General features: G+C 43.8%; 1 protein-coding gene across 2 annotated transcripts in view; it reads right to left on the bottom strand.

The window, feature by feature from the left end:
- PKD2L1 (polycystic kidney disease 2-like 1) overlaps positions 1-19386 on the bottom strand; it is a 43148-nt gene that overhangs the window by 7989 nt on the left and 15773 nt on the right. For both annotated transcript variants that reach the window (XM_011935547.1, XM_011935548.1), the window contains exons 3-6: positions 3136-3263; positions 2116-2369; positions 941-1165; positions 542-770 (exon numbers count right to left, since the gene is read on the bottom strand). In XM_011935547.1, coding sequence (XP_011790937.1) covers positions 542-770; positions 941-1165; positions 2116-2369; positions 3136-3263 — 836 coding nt within the window. The remainder of the gene's footprint in view (positions 1-541; positions 771-940; positions 1166-2115; positions 2370-3135; positions 3264-19386) is intronic.

Raw genomic sequence — 19386 nt, 5'->3', positions numbered from 1 at the left:
AAATAGAACTGGGTAGGATGACTGGGGAGCATCTTAAGTGTTCTAAAGCCCAAGAGAAGGGTTTGGGGCCAGTGGTAAATATTAATATATAGATTGTAAAGGGCTGTAGAGAACTGGAACCAGTCATTTCCTTCCGCTCCCACCACTTCCAAGCTTTGGTCAGGAAATGAATGTGTCCCGTTAATAGGAGGGAGATGAAGATGAAGGGGCAGAATATTTGAATAGAAGACAAAAGGCATGGGTTTCCACAGAACAGGTCGTAAAAGACAAGGAAGGAACAGCATATAGTAAAAAAAAAGAAAAAAAAAAAGAGCAGGGCTCAGATAACGGGTGAGGAGGAGAGGAGATGTGAGAGACAGGGTTTCCCAAGGGCTGAGAGAGGGGAACATCTCCATCTCACTTAGGGAGCTGTTAAAGGATGATTTAACCAAAAGTCAGAAGGAGGGCTTAGGGCTCCAAAAGGAAGAACTTGGAGCCCCTATCAGGGTGGAACCCCCTCCTCCCCCCAGAATGTCCCAAGTCCTAGATATCTGTCCCTCACCAAGATGACCACCAAGTCCAGTATGTTCCAGATGCTGCTGAGGTAGCGAAGCCGGTGAATGTGGAGCTCCAGGATTTCTTCCACCACATAGTAGAAGATGAAGACGCAGAAGACGACCTCACAGCCAACAATAAAGAAGTCCCAGTTGCTGACATAGCGGATCAGCTTGACCGTGCGGATTTGCCAGGATGGGATGGCACCTCCTGTAGCTGGAAACTCCACCACCAGCCTATGGGGGGAGGGGGAGACATCTAGTAGAGCCTGGGCTGGGACAGCTCCTCCCACTTCCTCTCCTCTCCACCCCCACCACAGGGTACGAGTTTAGAGAAGGGTCTCATGCACAAGAGACGGGAACCAGGAGCCAGGGAAGAGGGGATGAAGTAGGGAAAGGGGGCTCACCTCAGGACACAGAAAAGATTGATGTTGGCATTGTAGACTGAGAAGTCGATGAACACCACCCGAGTGCCTCTGTCCAGCCACAGCCCCTCCTGAAGGTCCTGGAGAGCCTCTGCACTACCCTGTCGGGATCCTGGAAGGTCCAGGTAGTAGCCACCTCCACTGTAGCTTGTGAGCCTGCCCCAGTGGGAGGAGCCCCCCAACTCATCCTGCGAGTGGTATGTCCACCTGCCACAGAAAATGCCAGCTGAGCCAGCCCAAAACTTCATCTTCCAAGGCAATGACAATGCTTTATCATTGTCTGGGCTTTACAGGTTTACATATTGTGTGTGTGTGTGTGTGTGTGTGTGTGTATATATGATATGTGATATATACATATATAGTGTATCATTTATTATTCTGTTTGATACTAACAACCATTTGAGAAGGGAGGGTGACTATTATCCACATTTTGCAGAAGAGAAAACTGTGAAAGAGGTTACTGAAATAATGCAGCTATGAATGACAGAACTGAAACTCAAATGCAAATCTGATTTTTCACTATGTCACTCAAAGGTTTGGATGACAAAGCCAAGCCCCACTTTTGGCCCACCTTGAATAGTCCCCCTAAGGGAAGCATCTGGACCAGAAGGAAAAGCTCCTTCCAGCTCTGTGACTGCACATCAGGCTCCTTCACCCCATGTTTCTCCATTCTATCCAGTAAACTTTCTATACTGGGTGTTTATTTCCTCTCTCTTCCATCCTGTCCTGTCCACCCTTTTCTCCTTCTTCCCTAATTCATCATCCATTCTTGACCCCTTGCTGCTCCACGTATCAATCTCAAGCGTTGGGCTTTTCAATTTCACCCATTCTCTATACCCCTAACCAACTTCTAGGCAAGAAAGGAAGCTTTCCCTGGAAGAACTGCATGCAAGGTAGGACAAGTGTGATTGCGACCTGTGTGTGGGAACAAGTCTGGAGGCTATGGCTGTGTTTGCTAACCTACCTCCTCTGTTCCTGAGTGACACAGACCAAGGTCCCCAAACAGCCACAGCTGGGATTCAGGGAGATGCCCCCTGAAGTCCCCTGAAGTGCTCTCGAGGCTCTTTAAGCCTCAGTGGAAATGGTTCCCATACCTTGGGATGGTGTCAGGTTTGGAGGGGCAAGCCCTGTGACATTGGTAGGACAGGCTCACTCACGCTGTGCCATTGAGCGGCCCAAAGGGGAGTTGTTCTTCTTTGTCTGGAGAGTAGACATCATAGCAGCTCAGAATGTCCTCCCGGAAGTCTTCATGCACCACGCAGGAGTCATTGCGGACCTTTAGCTGCCGCAGCCTCGGAACCCCCAGCAGCAGGTTCTCATAGTAGATGAAGGAGTGGGAGCCATGGCCCAGGCTCTGGTTGTTGTACCATTTGGTCCAATATAAACTGTCCAGTAGTGGGCCCTGGGCAAACTGAACCACAAGCTGGCTTGAACCTTACCCAGCCTCCTCCTGACCCCCTATCCTTAGGATAACCTTTGCCCTCATCCTCTGACTCCCCAGCTTGTCCCTAGTCTGCTTTTAAAAAATTATTATTATTATTATTATTATTATTTTAAGGGATGGAGTCTCACTCTGTCACCCAGGCTGGAGTGCAGTGGCACAATCTTGGCTCACTACAACCTCTGCCTCCCGGGTTCAAGCGATTCTCATGCCTCAGCCTTCCAAGTAGCTGGGATTTCAGGCATGCATCACTACACCTGGCTAATTTTTGTATTTTTAGTAGAGACAGGGTTTCACCATGTTGTCTAGGCTGGTCTTGAACAACTGACCTCAGGTGATTTGCCTGCTTCAGCCTCCCAAAGTGCTGGGATTACAAGTGTGAGCCATTGTGCCTGGCCTGCTTTTTAAAACTCCTCCATTGACCAATGAACTTTGACCAGAGTCTGATCTGAAGTGGCCCTGCTCTTTATTTAAAATTCGTTTTGAAGTTCAGCCTTACCTCTGACTCCCAATACTAGTCTAACTCCTGGTTTAATTCCCTGATCACTGTATTAATCAATCCCTTACCCACCTCCTCCTGAACTCCAGCCTAACCCATTAATTCAACCTGGCCCTTTGACTCAGTCTGATCCCTGACTGACCTGATTTCCCAGCATAAGGTCTGATCCATTGTCTAACCTGTGGCCTCAGGCCATTGAGAAAGAGAGGGGAGGGGTAGAAAAGATCTTGTACTCACATCCCAGAAGTCTGCCATGCTGCTGATGGCCTGAAAGGAGACTCCAGTGTCTGATGCGGTATGTAAGAAGAGCTCAGACATCACTTTGGTGTAGTAATAAGCACTGGAGCTTGTCATTCCATAGGTCACTAGAAAACAACCCAAGAGGCTGTGTCCTTCTCACTGTTCCCCCAGAGGAGACAGGAAAACCCATTGCCCTGGAGCCAGAGATGCTTCCAAGATGGAAGCCCATCCCCCATCTGGACCCATCCCCTAGACTTGGTTAGGAGCCTAAGGGTGGCATGAGGAAGACCAGGAAATGCATGAGGGAAGCGTTGTAGCTACAGTGTCTCCTCCTCTTCTTCCAACTCACCTCAGAAAGACTGAACTTTGCTCAGTAGTTATCTCTTACATTGTCATTATGAAACTGCACTTTTCTTTTTCTGAATCAGCTTAACTTCCCAGTTCTTACTCCCCAGAGCCAAGGTATTTCTGCCTTCTGCACTGGGTAGTGATTCCTTTTGTCCTCTTCCAAAAGGTAGTGATGCTTTTGGAAAATGCCCCCAAATTCTAGAGTACTCCCACTAGAGTTCAAGGCCTTCGCCTTGGCCAAACACCTTACATAGAGATGTGGTCTCATGGCCCCTGGTGTCAGCGACTGTAGCCATGGGAGTGGCAGGTAGGCACAGCACCTCTGGCCCTGGCATGACTAGTGCAATTGGATGGGCACAGTCATCTCCTAAGAGAGCGACTCAGTGTTCCCAGATCAAAAAAGACCTAGGAACAATCGCCCTGTGATTCTCCCTGTGCATACATTGTGTGCCAGTTAAATTAAAAAAAGAAAACTGGCCTTTACCCTGAAGAACTTGATCTCCCTCATGCACCCTAACACACTCATCCAGTCCCATGTGCCGGTGGGGCTGTAGGGAGTTCTAAGTTTTGTTTACAAAGCAGGATTCTAAAAGTATAAGCCATTTATTTAATAGATTGTCCCTCGGTTTAAGATAGTTTAATGTTTTCTCATTTTTTAATTCAGGTTATGCATTTGGGGAGGAATACCATAGAAGTGATACTGTGTCTTTCTCAGGGTATGATATCAGGAACTACATATTGCCTATTTATCTCATTACTAGTGAGGTTAACTTTGATCTTTTGTTAAGGTGGTGTCTGCCCATTTCTTCAACATAAAATTACTGTTTTTCTTTCTGTAATTATATGTGTTTTTGTGGGGAGACCCTTTCAAACTGTGTAAATATTCTGTTACTTATCCATCATTCACTTTCACTGAGCATCAATGAATGCTAGTTTTAGCATCCCTTGATGATTTTTGCCTGATTATTACTAATATTGTCAAATGGTGATTTTTTTTTTACTCTTGTCGTCCAGGCTGGAGTGCGATGGCGCGATCTTGGCTCACCACAACCTCCACCTCCTGGGTTCAAGCAATTCTCCTGCCTCTGCTTCCCGAGTAGCTGGGATTCAGGCACGTGTCACCATACTCGGCTAATTTTGTATTTTTAGTAGAGACAGAGTTTCTCCATGTTGGTCAGGCTGGTCTTCAACTCCTGACCTCAGGTGATCCGCCCACCTTGGCCTCCCAAAGTGCTGGAATTACAGGTGTGAGCCATTGTGCCAGCCTCAAATGGCGATTTTTTTAAATTCCACAATTCCTTCTCCATTTATTAGTTGACATTTTCTTCAGAAGAGCTTTCCCTTATTCCTAATTCATGTATTCATGTATGTGTGTGTGTGTATATATATATGTGTGTGTGTGTGCGTGTGTATATATATACACACACTCAAGTGTGGAGGATGGGGGAAAGAGAATGAGAAAGGAGAAGCAAGCATGGTAACATGTTCATATATCGGAAATCTGAGTGAAATGTGTGCAGTGTATCAATAATTCTTTGTATTTTTCTTGCAAATTTTCTGTAAGTCTTTAATTACATCAAACTCTTTTTTTTTTTTTTTTTTTTTATACAGAGTTTCACTCTTGTTGCCCAGGTTGGAATACAATGGCATGATCTCGGCTCACCACAACCTCTGCCTCCCAGGTTCAAATGATTCTCCTGCCTCAGCCTCCTGAGTAGCTGGGATTACAGGCATGCACCACCACACCCAGCTAATTTTATATTTTTAGTAGAGACGACGTTTCTCCATGTTGGTCTCGAACTCCTGACCTCAGGTGATCTGCCCGCCTCGGCCTCCCAAAGTGCTGGGATTACAGGCATGAGCCACCGCGCCCGGCTACATCAAACATTTTAAAAGTAGAATTTGTCAGCCTCTTGTGAGCAATTCCCTTTAAGAATTTTCCTTTTCAGATCTTGGGCCATATTTGCTCCCATTTCCTCATCTGGAAGGAGAATGATCACGGATTGGGCACTAACATTATACTTTTTCAGGGGGGAGAAACAGCAAAGAAGGAAATATTATTATTCACATTTCCCCATTCCACACTGTTAAGTCCAAGACATGGCTTTATTTCTAACTCAAATCTGTGATTACTTGTCGTTAGTTATCGGGACTCAGTTTTTCTGGATCTGGAAAATGGGTTCCCGCTGGAAATCAAACTTCTGTGTGCGGAGAGCCCATCACAGTTACAACTGATAGCAAGCTGAACCTTTCCTAATGAAGTAGGTTGGCTAAATTGTCACATCTTCTGAGTAGCCACTAGGTGGTACTCGTTGCTATAGCTTTTACTCTTTTCCAATTCAGAGAATTAACCTTGCTCTGAATGGCCTGTCAACCATGTATGGATGCCTAATATCTTTGATTTTTTTTTATTTTTTTTATTTGAGACGGAGTCTCACTCTGTCACCCAGGCTGGAGTGCTGTGGCTGGATCTCAGCTCACTGCAAGCTCCGCCTCCCGGGTTCATGCCATTCTCCTGCCTCAGCCTCCCGGGTAGCTGGGACTACAGGCGCCACCACCTCGCCCGGCTAGTTTTTTGTAGTTTTTAGTAGAGACGGGGTTTCACCGTATTAGCCAGGATGGTCTCGATCTCCTGACCTCGTGATTCGCCCGTCTCGGCCTCCCAAAGTGCTGGGATTACAGGCTTGAGCCACCGCGCCCGGCCTATCTTTGATTATTATGCAAGGCAGTAAACATTATGTCTTCTGAGAAAAATGGCTTCATCTGGTAAAATGCCTATTGACAGGCAGAAATTGAGTATTTGTTATTTGTAACTTTTTAAATTGAAGTGCATAGGTACATAAAAGACCAAGAAGCAACCTTAAAAATTTTCTAAATTAGAATCTAAATTTGGTTTAGTACCTGTTCAACACTCTCTCCCCATACAAACACTCTTTCTCCCTCATTCAGTCTTATATCTGTTAATTTTGTACTTCATCCCATGAGATGAGGGGTACTTTCCCACTATTTTATGAAACCCAAACTCAGTATTTCTAATATCCTCGACGTTCATAGTTAGTAACCCATATTATCAGCCTATCAACCTGAATTATTCTAAAAGCACATTTTATATTCATTACACAAACATTATTCAAATTCTACAAGGTGTAAAATACCTTGCTAGGTGTCATGGTTTCTTTTATCTTCTCTTTTCCTTTTATTTTTTTGAGACAGGGTCTTGCTGTGTTGCCCAGGCTGGAGTGGGGTGGCACTATCATGGCTCACTGCAGCCTCAACCTCCTGGGGTCAAGTGATCCTCCCATCTCAGCCTCCTGAGTAGCTGGGACCACGAGTGCGTGCCACCACTTCTGACTAATTTTTTTATTTTTTGTAGAGACAAGTTCTCACTATGTTGCCCAGGCTGGTCTTGAATTCCTGGGCTCAAGCCGTCCTCATCCTTTAGCCTTCCAAAGTGTTGGAAACATAGGCGTGAGCCAGCATGACCAGCAGTGTCATGGTTTCTATCCTTAAAAAGTTCTATTGAGGAAGACATGTCCCAGAATGAACTTGATGTAGCAGAATGAGCATGAGCACTGGAGCCAGACAGATCTAGGTTCAAATCCCAGCTCTGCCACTTACAATATAGACTTGGGCTCTGAGTCTCAGCTTTCTCATCTGTAAAACTGGAAGTATAATACCACTTAGGCAACTCAACGAGTAGTTGAGTGGGTTCCCAATGAGTGTTTGTTGGCTGAACCAACAGTGAAAAAATTAAAAATAACTATAATGCTATAATAAAGGGTAGAAATGAAATAAGTGAATCATTCTTTTTCCTTTTTTTTCCTTCTTTTTTTTTTTTGAGATGGAGTCTCACACTGTCACCCAGGCTGGAGTACAGTGACGTGATCTCGGCTCACTGCAACCTCTGCCTCCCGGGTTCAAGCGCTTCGCCTGCCTCAGGCTCCCGAGTAGCTGGGATTACAGGTGCCCGGCACCATGCCTAATTTTTTGTATTTTCAGCAGAGACGGGGTTTCACTATGTTGGCCAGGCTGGTCTTGAACTCCTGATCTCGTGATCTGCCTGCATCAGCCTCCCAAAGTGCTGGGATTACAGGCGTGAGCCACTGGGCCAGGGTTTGTTTTTGTTTTTGTTTTTTTGAGACGGAATCTCATTCTGTCACCCAGACTCGAGTACAGTGGCATGATCTCAGCTCACTGCAACCTCTGCCTCCCAGGTTCAAGCAATTCCCCTGCCTCAGCCTCTCAAGTAGCTAGGATTATAGGCACGCACCACCATGCCCAGTTAATTTTTATATTTTTAGTGGAGACGGGGTTTCACCATGTTGGCCAGGCTGGTCTCAAACTCCTGACCTCAAATGATCCACCCGCCTTGACCTTCCAAAGTGCTGGGATTACAGGTGTGAGCCACCACACCCGGCCAAGTGAATCATTTTCAAACTGAGTAAAGCACTATTACTCCATATTTGACCCATCACAGCAATGTCATCAAAACAGTCAAGGATAATTTATATTTAGAAAATGTTGGAAAGAGGTTGGAACATTCTTTAGTCCAAAGAGAATAATACATTCATACAAGTCTTGGGTAAGAGAAATAAAACCAGTCCTTGGTTGACCTAGCAAGCAAGCACAGTTTACCAGTAACCCCTCCCTACACAGTATGAGGGTAGAAATGGTGCTGGCAGAACTCAGTCTCTCTAGTAAGTCATCCATTGAGAGCATCAGATAGGCATCAGGCATGCAGGCTGCAGGAATCTGGATCTAAAAGCAGGGCAGAGGAAGCCCAGGCTTGTTCACGGGGTGATGATTTGGCTCCTGTGTCTTTCTCCCCTTTTCTTAACCCACTGATGATAAGCAAACTTCAGCATGCATCAGAATCATCTGGAAGGCTTGTTAAAACACAAATTGCTGGCCAAGTACAGGGCTCACTCTTGTAATCCCAGCACTCTGAGAGGCTGACATGGGTGGATCACTTGAGTCCAGGAGTCAATACCAGCCTGGGCAACATGACAAGATCCTGTTTCTACAAAAAATACATAAATCAGCCGGGCATGGTGGTGTGCACCTGGGGTCCCAGCTACTCGGGAGGCTGAGGTGAGAGGTCAAGGCTGCAGTTAGCCAAGAACATCACAAAAAAACAAAAACAAAAACAAAAAGCCCCTAAAAAACATGGATTGCTGTAGGTTTGGGTGGGGCTCAACAATTTGCATTTCTAATAAGTTCCAAAGTGATACTCGCGGTCATGGGACCACACTTTGAGAACTGCTCCCTTGACCTGTTGCAATCAGACAAGCAATCAATCCCGCTTGTCTTCAATAGACATGTCAAGAAGGCAGGGGGTTTCCCAGTATCCATTTTGGTGATTCTCAAGATAGAGAGTAGAAAAGAGAAAAAACCTCCCAGAAAAAACCTCAGAACTTCCCAGGGATTGCAAGATGCTTTTATAAACTACATAGACCACTTAGGACACCTCCTTCCTACTCCAGGGGAAAATCACTGAGTTCACTGCCCACACGAACCACTGGTAGTCATGTAAGGGGATCACATCCCTCGGGTGCATTATTGCAGAAGAAAACTGAAAACAACTTGATGCGTCTGGCACGATGGCTCACACCTGTAATCCCAGCACTTTGAGAGGCCAAGGCGAGTGGATTGCTTGACACAGAAGTTCGACACCAGCCCGGGCAACATGGCAAAACTCTCTCTCTACTGAAAATATAAAAATTAGGTGTGTTGGCACACACCTGTAGTCCCAGCTATGCGGGGGACTGAGGCAGGAAGATCACCTGAGCCTTAGGAGATGGAGGCTGCAGTGAGTCATGATCGTGCCACTGCACTCCAGTATCGGTGAGAGTGAGACCCTGTCAAAAAAAAAAAAAAAAAAGAAAGAAAGAGAGAGAAAGAGAGAAAGAAAGAAAAAAGAAGAAAAAGAAGAAAGGGCCAGGCGCGGTGGCTCAAGCCTGTAATCCCAGCACTTTGGGAGGCCGAGATGGGCGGATCACAAGGTCAGGAGATCAAGACCATCCTGGCCAACACGGTGAAACCCCGTCTCTACTAAAAATACAAAAAACTAGCCGGGCGAGGTGGCGGGCGCCTGTAGTCCCAGCTACTCAGGAGGCTGAGGCAGGAGAATGGCGTAAACCCGGGAGGCGGAGTTTGCAGTGAGCTGAGATCCGGCTACTGCACTCCAGCCTGGGCGACAGAGCAAGACACCGTCTCAAAAAAAAAAAAAAGAAAAAGAAGAAAGGAAGGAAGGAAGGAAAGAAAGAGAGAGAGAGAGAGAGAGAGAAAGAAAGAGAAAATAACTTGATGATATTTCCTGGTGTTTTCCTCCCCCTACATCCCCACTAGTTTCTATTCTCTTCAGATAGTAAGTATCATAGTTTGACTCTACAGTCAAGAACCAGCCTGTTTAACTGGAACACCTGGTTCAAAGATTTCTGAATCTGACAGAGGCTCGATGTATCCATTTCATCATCACCCTTCTCCAAATCAGGAGAAAGAAATGACAAGACTAGACACCTATTGCCTCAAAACACCTATTATGTGTCCTGTGTTAAGTGCTTGACATGCTTATTTCATTTAATCCTACTATAGCCTTATGCAGTGGGTGCCAATATTATCCATGCTTTCCAGTTTTGGAGAGTTTAAGTAACTTGCCCAAGGAAAACAACTAATGGAGCCAGGATTAAAATGCAAATCTGTCTGCCTCCATAGTAGACTGATTGTGTATCACTCCCAGAATTATCCCAAGAGATAGAAGTTACAGAGGGTGGCCAGGTGCAGTGGCTCATTTCTGTAATCCCAACACTTTAGGAGGCCAAGACCTGAGGAGCACTTGAGCCCGGGAATTCATAGAGCAGCATGGGCAAAACCAGGAGACCTTGCCTCTACAAAAAATTTTTAAAATTAGCCAGGCATGGTGGTGGGCACCTGTGATCCCAGCTACTTGGGAGGCTGAGGTGGGAGGATCGCTTGAGCCCTGGAGGTTGAGGTTGCAGTAAGCAGTGATCATGACACTGCATTCCAGCCTGGGCAACAGAGTGAGACCCTGTCTCAAACAATAAAAAAATAATAAGTTTTAGGGGAGAAACTTAAGCTACATAAAAGGCAGTCCTTCTTCACCACTAGTGCTTTCAATTATGAAATGGGCCACTTCACAAACATCCTTTTCACCACTGGGAGTGTCAGCAAAGGATTGTCAGCTGGGGATCATCTGAGGCTCACATGGAGGGGGTTCTAGGGCTGGCCTTCCCAGCTCCTTCCTGTAAGATACAGTGAAAGAGTGCAATTGCCCTTTGTATTTCATAAGGTAACACTAGACCAGAGGGTGGAATGAGTCAGGATTTGACTCAGTATGTCAAATGCCAGTATGTCAATATATCACTACCATTTTGAGGCAGAAATGGGCTCATTCCAGGAGATCTTTGAAGACTGGATGATAACTACATAAGAATGTGTGAAGGGGATTCAGAGACTAGGTGATGGTTTCACATCAAATATAGAGAGTATCCGATTTTTTTTTTCTTGGACAGAAATTAAATTCTTCTGCACACATTATATCATGCTTCTTAATCTTGGCCTCAGATCAAATTCACAATTGTTCAATAATAACAACCACCACCATTATTGATACATTATTCACCAGGCTTTATATACATTTTCTCCCAGGATCCTGAAAAATACCAATAAAATAGGAATTACCATCTCCATTTTATGCAGATAACTCAGATTTAGAATGTTGCTTTTTTTTTTTTTTTTTTTTTTTGAGATGGAGTCTCACTCTTGTTGCCCAGGCTGGAGTGCAATGACACCATCGCGGCTCACTGCAACCTCTGCCTCCCAGGTTCAAGCAATTCTCCTGCCTTAGCCACCCAAGTAGCTAGGATTATAGGCATGCACCACTACGCCCGGCTAATTTTTGTTTTTTTAGTAGAGATGGGCTTCACCATGTTGACCAGGCTAGTCTCAAACTCCTGACCTCAGGTGATCCATCCACTTTGGCCTCCCAAAGTGCTGGGATTACAAGCATGAGTCACTGTGCCAGGCCCCAGAATGGTATTAAATAACTTTTCAAAAGATAATACAGTAAGCAAGTATTAATATAACTTGGATTCAAACTCAAGTCTGCCTTACTCCAAAAACCATGATTTAACCACTATTCTATACTACACTAACATATCATGCTATCATCCTAACACCCTAAATCCTTCTGATTAAGGATTCTGACTCTCCTTTCAAAATTCCATCCAAATAGTTAGGATTGTGCAAGTCTATAAGATGTCCTTATAAGCAAACTCTGTTTTAAGAGTTTAATATCTAAGTCTGAAGGTGAATTGCAGAAGCACTTGTTAAACTCAAAAGATCGCTGTCTTGGAAGAAGTTTCCATTCTGGTATAAAATGAATAACGGTATCTCAATCTGTATCAGGAACCATATTCTGACATAGACAAGTCCCAAGGAAGGAAAAAGTCACATGCACAAAAATGATACCTGGGTTATTTATGATGTCAAAAAAAATTGCAAACAACCTAAAAATCTTAGAGACAATTATTAAGTAAATTATGAGATCACTGAGTCACTTAATGGAATATGATACAGTCATTAAAATAGTAACAAAAACAATGCAAAATTCTATCCATACAATGATTGTATCCATACAATGAAAATTTTTTAAAAACATACTAAGTGTAAAAACTTGAAGGAAAAACTGACTTTTTAAAAACCAGTGGTATAATAGTTGGATTTTCTTTCTTTTCATTCTCATGGAGTTTAATTAATGCTATAATAATAGTAAAAGAATATAAAAATTATAAAATTATTTAAAAATTTTTCGTCTGTGTGTTTCCAAGTTGTAGGCTGAAATTGCCAGGTGCTGGATGCTGTACTGACTTTGCTATTGCTTCTTTAAGATCTGTTCCCTCCTCTCCTGGCTAATACCATGATTTTGTTTGAGGTATCACACCTCTCCGAATCATCTCAGATATGTTGGCAGAAGCTAAATCCAACCCTGGCTATAGGACTTGGACAAGCAGTTCAGGTCAGAGCAAATCCGCAAAGACTCTTCCCTTAGCACAATTACAGGTTCAGGGATGACCTTGTAACCCATTTCAGGCCAAGGAGTCATAAAGAGAGATTTCTGGAACCTTTGGGGATCTTCTCTTTTCTACTAGATGTGAATGAGAAAGCCCCAGAAAAGTCAGCCTTAGGATGAAACTGATTGTGCCCCTGGCAAAACTGAGTAACAGAAACAGACAGATACTTGACAATGTCATTAAGCCACTAGCTTGATCAGCCCTGAACCCTGCCCTTCCTTGAACTTTCGTTACCCAGACAATAAATCCCATTATGGTTTAAGCCAGTTTTCATTGGGTTGTCCTTCATTGTAACATAGTCCTTACTTATATCGCAGCCATAACATTTCCAAAAAGGTTGCACTATTTCTGAGGAAAAGAGAGCTAGAAAAGAGGGCAGTGAGCCCAGCACAGTGGCTCACACCTGTAATCTCAGAAATTTGGGAGGCCAAGGTGGAAGGATTGCTTGAGTACAGGAGTTCACCACCACCCTGGGCAACATGGTGAGACCCCATTTCAACAAAAAGAGAAAAAATTAGCTGGATGTGGTGGCACACATCTGTAGCCCCAGCTACTCGGGGAGGCTGAGGCAGGAGGGTGCTTGAGCCCAGGAGGCTGAAGCTGCAATGAGCTGTGTACGTGCCACCACACTCCAGTCTGGGTGACAGAACAAGACCCTGTCTCAAACAAAAACCAAACAGCAACAACAACAACAACAACAACAAAAAAGAGAGCAATGGATGCCAAAGCCTACATTAATTAAAATACATTCTTATCCTATATTAAAAGGAGCTTGCTGAGCAAGTCAACTGATGATGATATTCTAAAAACATACCTATCATTAAGTCCTCAGGCTCTTCAAGGTTTATTTCTGGGTAAAGCAAGATCTCTAAAATACGATGAAAAATGTATATTATATACACACACATACACACACATACATTTACATATGTGTGTGCAGGCACACACACACACACCTCACTCCTAAAATTGCCCTTATAAAATGAGTATTTAGTATGAATTTTAAGAAAGGCAGATATAAAAAAAAGTCAAATGAAAAGTAGCTCCAATTTTTATTTTTTATTTTTTTGGAGACAGAGTCTCACTCTGTTGCCCAGGCTGGAGTGCAGTGGCGCAATCGGCTCACTGCAGCCTCCACCTCCCAGGTTCAAGCAATTCTCCTGCCTCAGCCTCCCAAACAGCTGGGACTACAGGCATGGGCCACCCCTCCCAACTAATTTTTTGTATTTTTAGTAGAGACAGGGTTTCACCGTGTTGCCCAGGCTGGTCTCGAACTCCTGAGCTCAGGTAATCTGCCCTCCTTGGCCTCCCAAAGTGCTAGGATTACAGGGGTGAGCCACTGTGCCTGGCCAGAAGCTCCAATTTTTAACATTGCTTTTATCATTTATGATATTCCATACTCCTTATATAAAAACCAACAAGACCAATTGTTCCCAGAGTTAGCACCTCCTTATTAACTGGTGTGCTTTTTTCTTACTCAGCAATGAGAACTATGAAACCTATTTGTGTTTTCTTCTTTGCTTTGGCCACTAGGAACCTCAGGCTTTGTTATCATTTGCAGTACTCTTGTTTAATCTTGAGTGTTCTGGCACACGTTTTTTTCCTCTCCTAACTTTTTCCCACTTCTTTTGCTAAGTAGGTTTTATTGTAGTTCTAACAGGCTATATTTCACTGTATCTGCACTTTTTAACATAAGCTCTGATCCCTTTTAGACATAGGTGGGGCATAAATGTATTGTTACTGAAGAAGTATGACTAATAATTATTATTAATCATTAACATCGTGAGCTTGGGTAATAACCAAATTTTATCCACTCCTATGTTTACAGTAGAGACTGAATATTTTTGTGCTTTCTTTTGAACTGCTGGAAGACCTGCCCAGCTCAGAGCAATAAGAAGTCACCAGTGCTGACTTCAGTCAGCAACTTTGTACCTCTCCTTTCCCAGGTGATTGCCATATATAGGCCACCGTATGCTACTGAGCTTCTTCCCTGCCCCTAATATGTGATATGTGATGGAACACAGTTGTCCTTTTCCAACAATACTCTCCTTGGGAAGGAATGGGATCCCTTCCCTCAACTTATTGGCAAAGAATATCGGAGGGCTGGGGTGCATCTGCCAGCAAGTGTATATAGTCCCTTTATGTGTCTATACTAGTGGCACATATAAAGGAACTATTATATATACACTTTTTTTTGACACTCAAAAGTCAACTGCTCCTTCCTAAGCTAGATAGCTCTGAAGAGAGGCAGTAAGGATGCTTCTCTAGAAATCTGGGGATGTCTTCCACTCATAATCCCTCCCTTGACAGTCATTGCTCAGATAGAGCCTCCACTGTTCCGTCAATCCTCCAACTATTGAAGAGTTGGAAGTTCCTTGGGCCCTTATCAGTTCTCTAAATTTATCCTGCCGCTCCTCTGATGGCCTCTTCTTGAGCCCCTCATCCCGTATCTTGCTGAGAAGTTCTCTGAAACATCTCTATCTGTATCTTGGCACACTAGATCCAGTTTGGCTTTGATCATATAAATAATTTGGGGTGAGGAGAGGTCTGTGGTTATCCCTACAGGGTTGTTCACTTTCTTGTGAAATACAATACAATGTCATGAAATGATCCCTTCTTATGCCTCCTCAACAGCCTCTGGTAATAGTTTCACAATAGCTTAGCTACACACTTTAATATCCACATCCGCTCCTGTTAGAAAAGAATCACCTCTCATCCAACTTCCTAATGATTTTGTCTCCAGGAGATTTTTCAATTAATGCCTTGATTTCTCCAGGTTCCATTAACTGTTGTTTCACCCAGCACCAAACTATGGGCAAGATTCCTCCTCACCTTGACTGGCACAGACTGCTAGTTATTCCCCAGTACCTTTCCCCTCTTTTTACATAATAATGCAATTATATTTGGAGCACGTTGCTGTCCCACTAAACACCACATCACCCAGCCTACCTTAGAAGCCAGGCCTGGTGACCATTTAATTAAGTTCCGGCCAGTGAAATGTGAGTGGAGTGATATACTTCCGCTTACAACTTCCGGCTCATGTCCCTAAAGGAAGGAACATGCCTTTCCTTTTTACTTTCCTCCTTCTTGCTAGCCGAAGTACGGACAGAAGAGCAGCAGCTGAAGCATAAGATAGAAGCCATGTGTTGAGGATGACAAAGTAGAAAGGTAGAAGGAGTCTGGGCTCCATGTCACTTGTGAAGCTCCACATTAGTCCAGGGCTTCTTATGGCCCAGACTGTTATGTGAGAAAGAAATGGACTTCAATCTTATTTAAGCCACTGTTATTTTGTTCTTGTTCTTGCAGCTAAATCAATATCCCAACATATACTTGTATGAATATACCCATGCTAGATGGATATTTTCCAAAAGAAGTCTTTCCAAGAAAATTCACATAAAAATTTGGGGCTTTTTGCTGTTAGAGGGAAAAAACATAGAGCTGATGTCAACAAACAGCACAAACTTTCTATCCTAATAAAGTCAAGTCTAATCAGATTTCTTGGTTAAAACCATTTACTGAGTACACAGACCCTTATTCCTTTTGGAGTGGAAAGTTCCCTCCTGAAGAAAAAAAAAAAAAAGGCTTTTATTGTTCTCCTCCTCCTCCTCCCCTCCTCCTTCCTCCTCTTGTGCAATTCCTCCTTCCATTATCTTTGCTACCGTCCCACCACACATTCTGGTGAACGTTACTGGGTCATTCCAAGTTGGATTCCAAATACTTCATGTGTCTTAAGACAGAGAATAGGCAGGGGAAAGTAGGAACGTGGAAACGAGGGAAGGGTTAGAACCTCAGGGTATGCACTGAAGGTTGTTGAAACCGTGCATTTCGTATCAGTGTGTCTACAGAGACTACAACTGAGAGAACTAGATTCACTCACATCTGCTTCAGTAATGAAGTCTATGAGCATTATTAAGCTTTTTATGGCTTAGGTTCAGAAGATTGTGGTTCTAGAGAACCTATGACACATGGCCAGTTTCGTCTTAGGAAATTAGATTCAGAGCCAAAAGGTTTTATGAGTTTCTGTTGAAGGAAAAACAATCAGACTGAGGATGATTACTCTGGAAAAACGGAAATGAATCCAAGACCTTGTTAGTGATCCCCCTGAAGTTTCTAGTAACTCTGAGATCTTAGCCCAGCTGGAAGAATAGACCTATACATACTTGTCCATGCTGAATCAATATAATAGATTCTCTCAGGGGATGGAACACTGAAATCAGATACCTAGAAGGCTGGAGATAGGAGTAGGAGCCAGGGCATAAGGCGATGAAACAAGGAGGCTGCTGGAACTTCCCTGTTCTATTCCATTCTGAATGCAGAATCAAGAGAAAACAAAGCAATTGATTCTTATGGATTCAGTATGGCTTTAGTTGATGGCTTGCAAATTCTCATGTGGTGTCAGAACTGCGTAAAGAGTTTACGAAGACAGCAATCAAATCAGGAAGTCAACAGTCCTAAGGAAGATGAAGAGTCTTCTCTAGAGTCATCCTGGAAAAATAGTGCCCCCTAGATAGCATTGCTTCTGTGTGGCCCAGAAACCTCGAGACATAGCATGAACTTCAGTTAATGTCATAAGAGATAAGGTAAGACTTCTGTAGCTATGATCTCTGTGAAGGAGGGCACACTGTTTCAAAAGAGCTGAAGACACCAACTGTAGTAAAACATAAAAGGCCTGTCTTGATATAGGGATTTTTCTGGCTGATGAGGCAGCAGTGATTCCACATGCTCCTGTAGAAGGTAACAGAGGAAGAGTTGCACTTGCTCTTACAGTGCTTCTTTGAGCTAGTTTGCTCAAGATCTCCCAGAAACTGGTCATTTTGGAAAAACTAAAGCTACAGAGAGTATACTAGTGCTGAGACCCGGAGACTTTTTGCTGCCTAAATCTAGCTGAGCCAAAAAAAAAAATGTATTTAGTGCTAGAAACCATGAGAAGAGTGGCCCTTGTTAAAAGGTGCCCAAGCTGGAGTCTTTGAACATATAGACCCAGAGAAGACGGCAAACCAGGCAGGAAAAACCTAGTGATTACATATATAAGGGGTCACCCCAATTGGATTGCCAATTTCATACAGTCTTAACAAATGATAAGGGAGCAGTAACTAAATTAATAGAGTTGGTAACGAGTGATTTTACTACATAGAAGTCCTAGCTTTTACCTGTAATTGTGCAGTATAAGCTACCTGGATCAATAAGATTCTGTAAGGATTACAGGATAATCAACACCATGACCGAATCATATGTTCATCCAATGCCAATAATCGATTCTCTCTGGAGTTACTGGGCCTACCCTCAACATTTTGAGGAGTGCAAACAGTTTTCATTTATTTGAGTTATATCTATCTACCCTCAATAGACCCAGTAACTCCAGAGAGAACTGATTATTGGCATTGGTTCAATAACCAATCAATAACTCATCATTGTTTCATGAAGTGTTGCAAAATAAAGGCCATCCAAGAAGACTCTACGCAGACAGCATTGGTCACCCCAGAGAGATACATCACCTTCTTTACCAAGGGCTTTCTCACTCGGTACACAACAGGAGGTTCTCAAATGGTTCCATATAAAGGGAAATCATATTTAAGTAGTTAATAATTGCTTGATTTATAAACAATTTTTATATATGTAATTTTTTCATGTTAATAATAGAGATGGGGTTTCTATGTTGCCCAGGCTGGTCTTAAACTCCTGGACACAAGCAATCCTCCCACAGACTGCTGGGATTACAGGCATGAACCACCATGCCTTGCCTGTAAATAATTTAAACAGAAACTATGTTATAACCACTTGGAAGGTCATGAACTTCCTGAAACACCTTTATCAAACTTTTCCTGGGGTTCAAGAACCAAAAGTGGAAAATGTGATTCCCTGGAGTTCCCAGCAGGGAGAGCCCTTAAAAAAAAAATTTTCAAGAAGCCATAGGCTTGTGTGTCTGGAACAGGAAGACATGGAAAAACCTATGAGACAGAGGACCAAGGAGAAAAGAGGAGGAGTCAAAAGCTGTGGGCAGAGGTCGGGGAGAAGAAAGCAAAGCGGACCAGTGCCTGGGGAGAGAGAAGAGAGACAAGGAAGCAGGCACGGGGAGAGCCAGTCCAGGACCCAGAAGTATCCAGCAAGAAGCACTGTTCCTGATCCTGGGCTTCGCTGCAAGCTGGCAGGGCCTTAGAGTTATTCTGAAGTGTGATTTATCTTTCACAAAGTGCATCCAGAGCACCTCCTTCACTGACTTTATTGCCATTATAGCCATCAGCACTTTAGGGGAGCCTCCTACACTACGTTTATCACAATCAGCGGACATTCCATCTCACAGACTGCATTGCTGTTGACTTTACACATCCTTCTAGTGTAAACCAACAGAAGCTTCTTTATCTAAAATTCATGTATATTTATATGTGTCTAGAAAACAGTTGAAATGAGCCGGGTGCACTGGCTCACCTGTAATCCCAGCACTTTGGGAGGCTGAGGTGGGTGGATCACCCGAGGTCAGGAGTTTGAGACCAGCCTGGCCAACATGGTGAAACCCCATCTCTACTAAAAATACAAAAAATTAGCCAGGTGTGGTGGCGGGCGCCTGTAGTCCCAGCTACTCGCAAGGCTGAGGCAGGAGAATGGCATGAACCCAGGAGCTGGAGCTTGCAGTGAGCCAAGATCGGCCACTGTACTCAAGCCTGGGCAACAGAGTGAGACTCCATCTCAAAAAACAAACAAACAAACAAACAAAGGAAGCCATGTGTTGAGGATGACAAAGTAGAAAGGTAGAAGGAGTCTGGGCTCCATGTCACTTGTGAAGCTCCACATTAGTCCAGGGCTTCTTATG

This window comes from Colobus angolensis, unplaced genomic scaffold (assembly GCF_000951035.1).
Source record: "Colobus angolensis palliatus isolate OR3802 unplaced genomic scaffold, Cang.pa_1.0 Scaffold144, whole genome shotgun sequence".
Taxonomy (NCBI): domain Eukaryota; kingdom Metazoa; phylum Chordata; class Mammalia; order Primates; family Cercopithecidae; genus Colobus; species Colobus angolensis.
The sequence above is the reverse complement of the archived record's forward strand: the minus strand, read 5'-3'. Positions and strand labels throughout refer to the sequence as shown.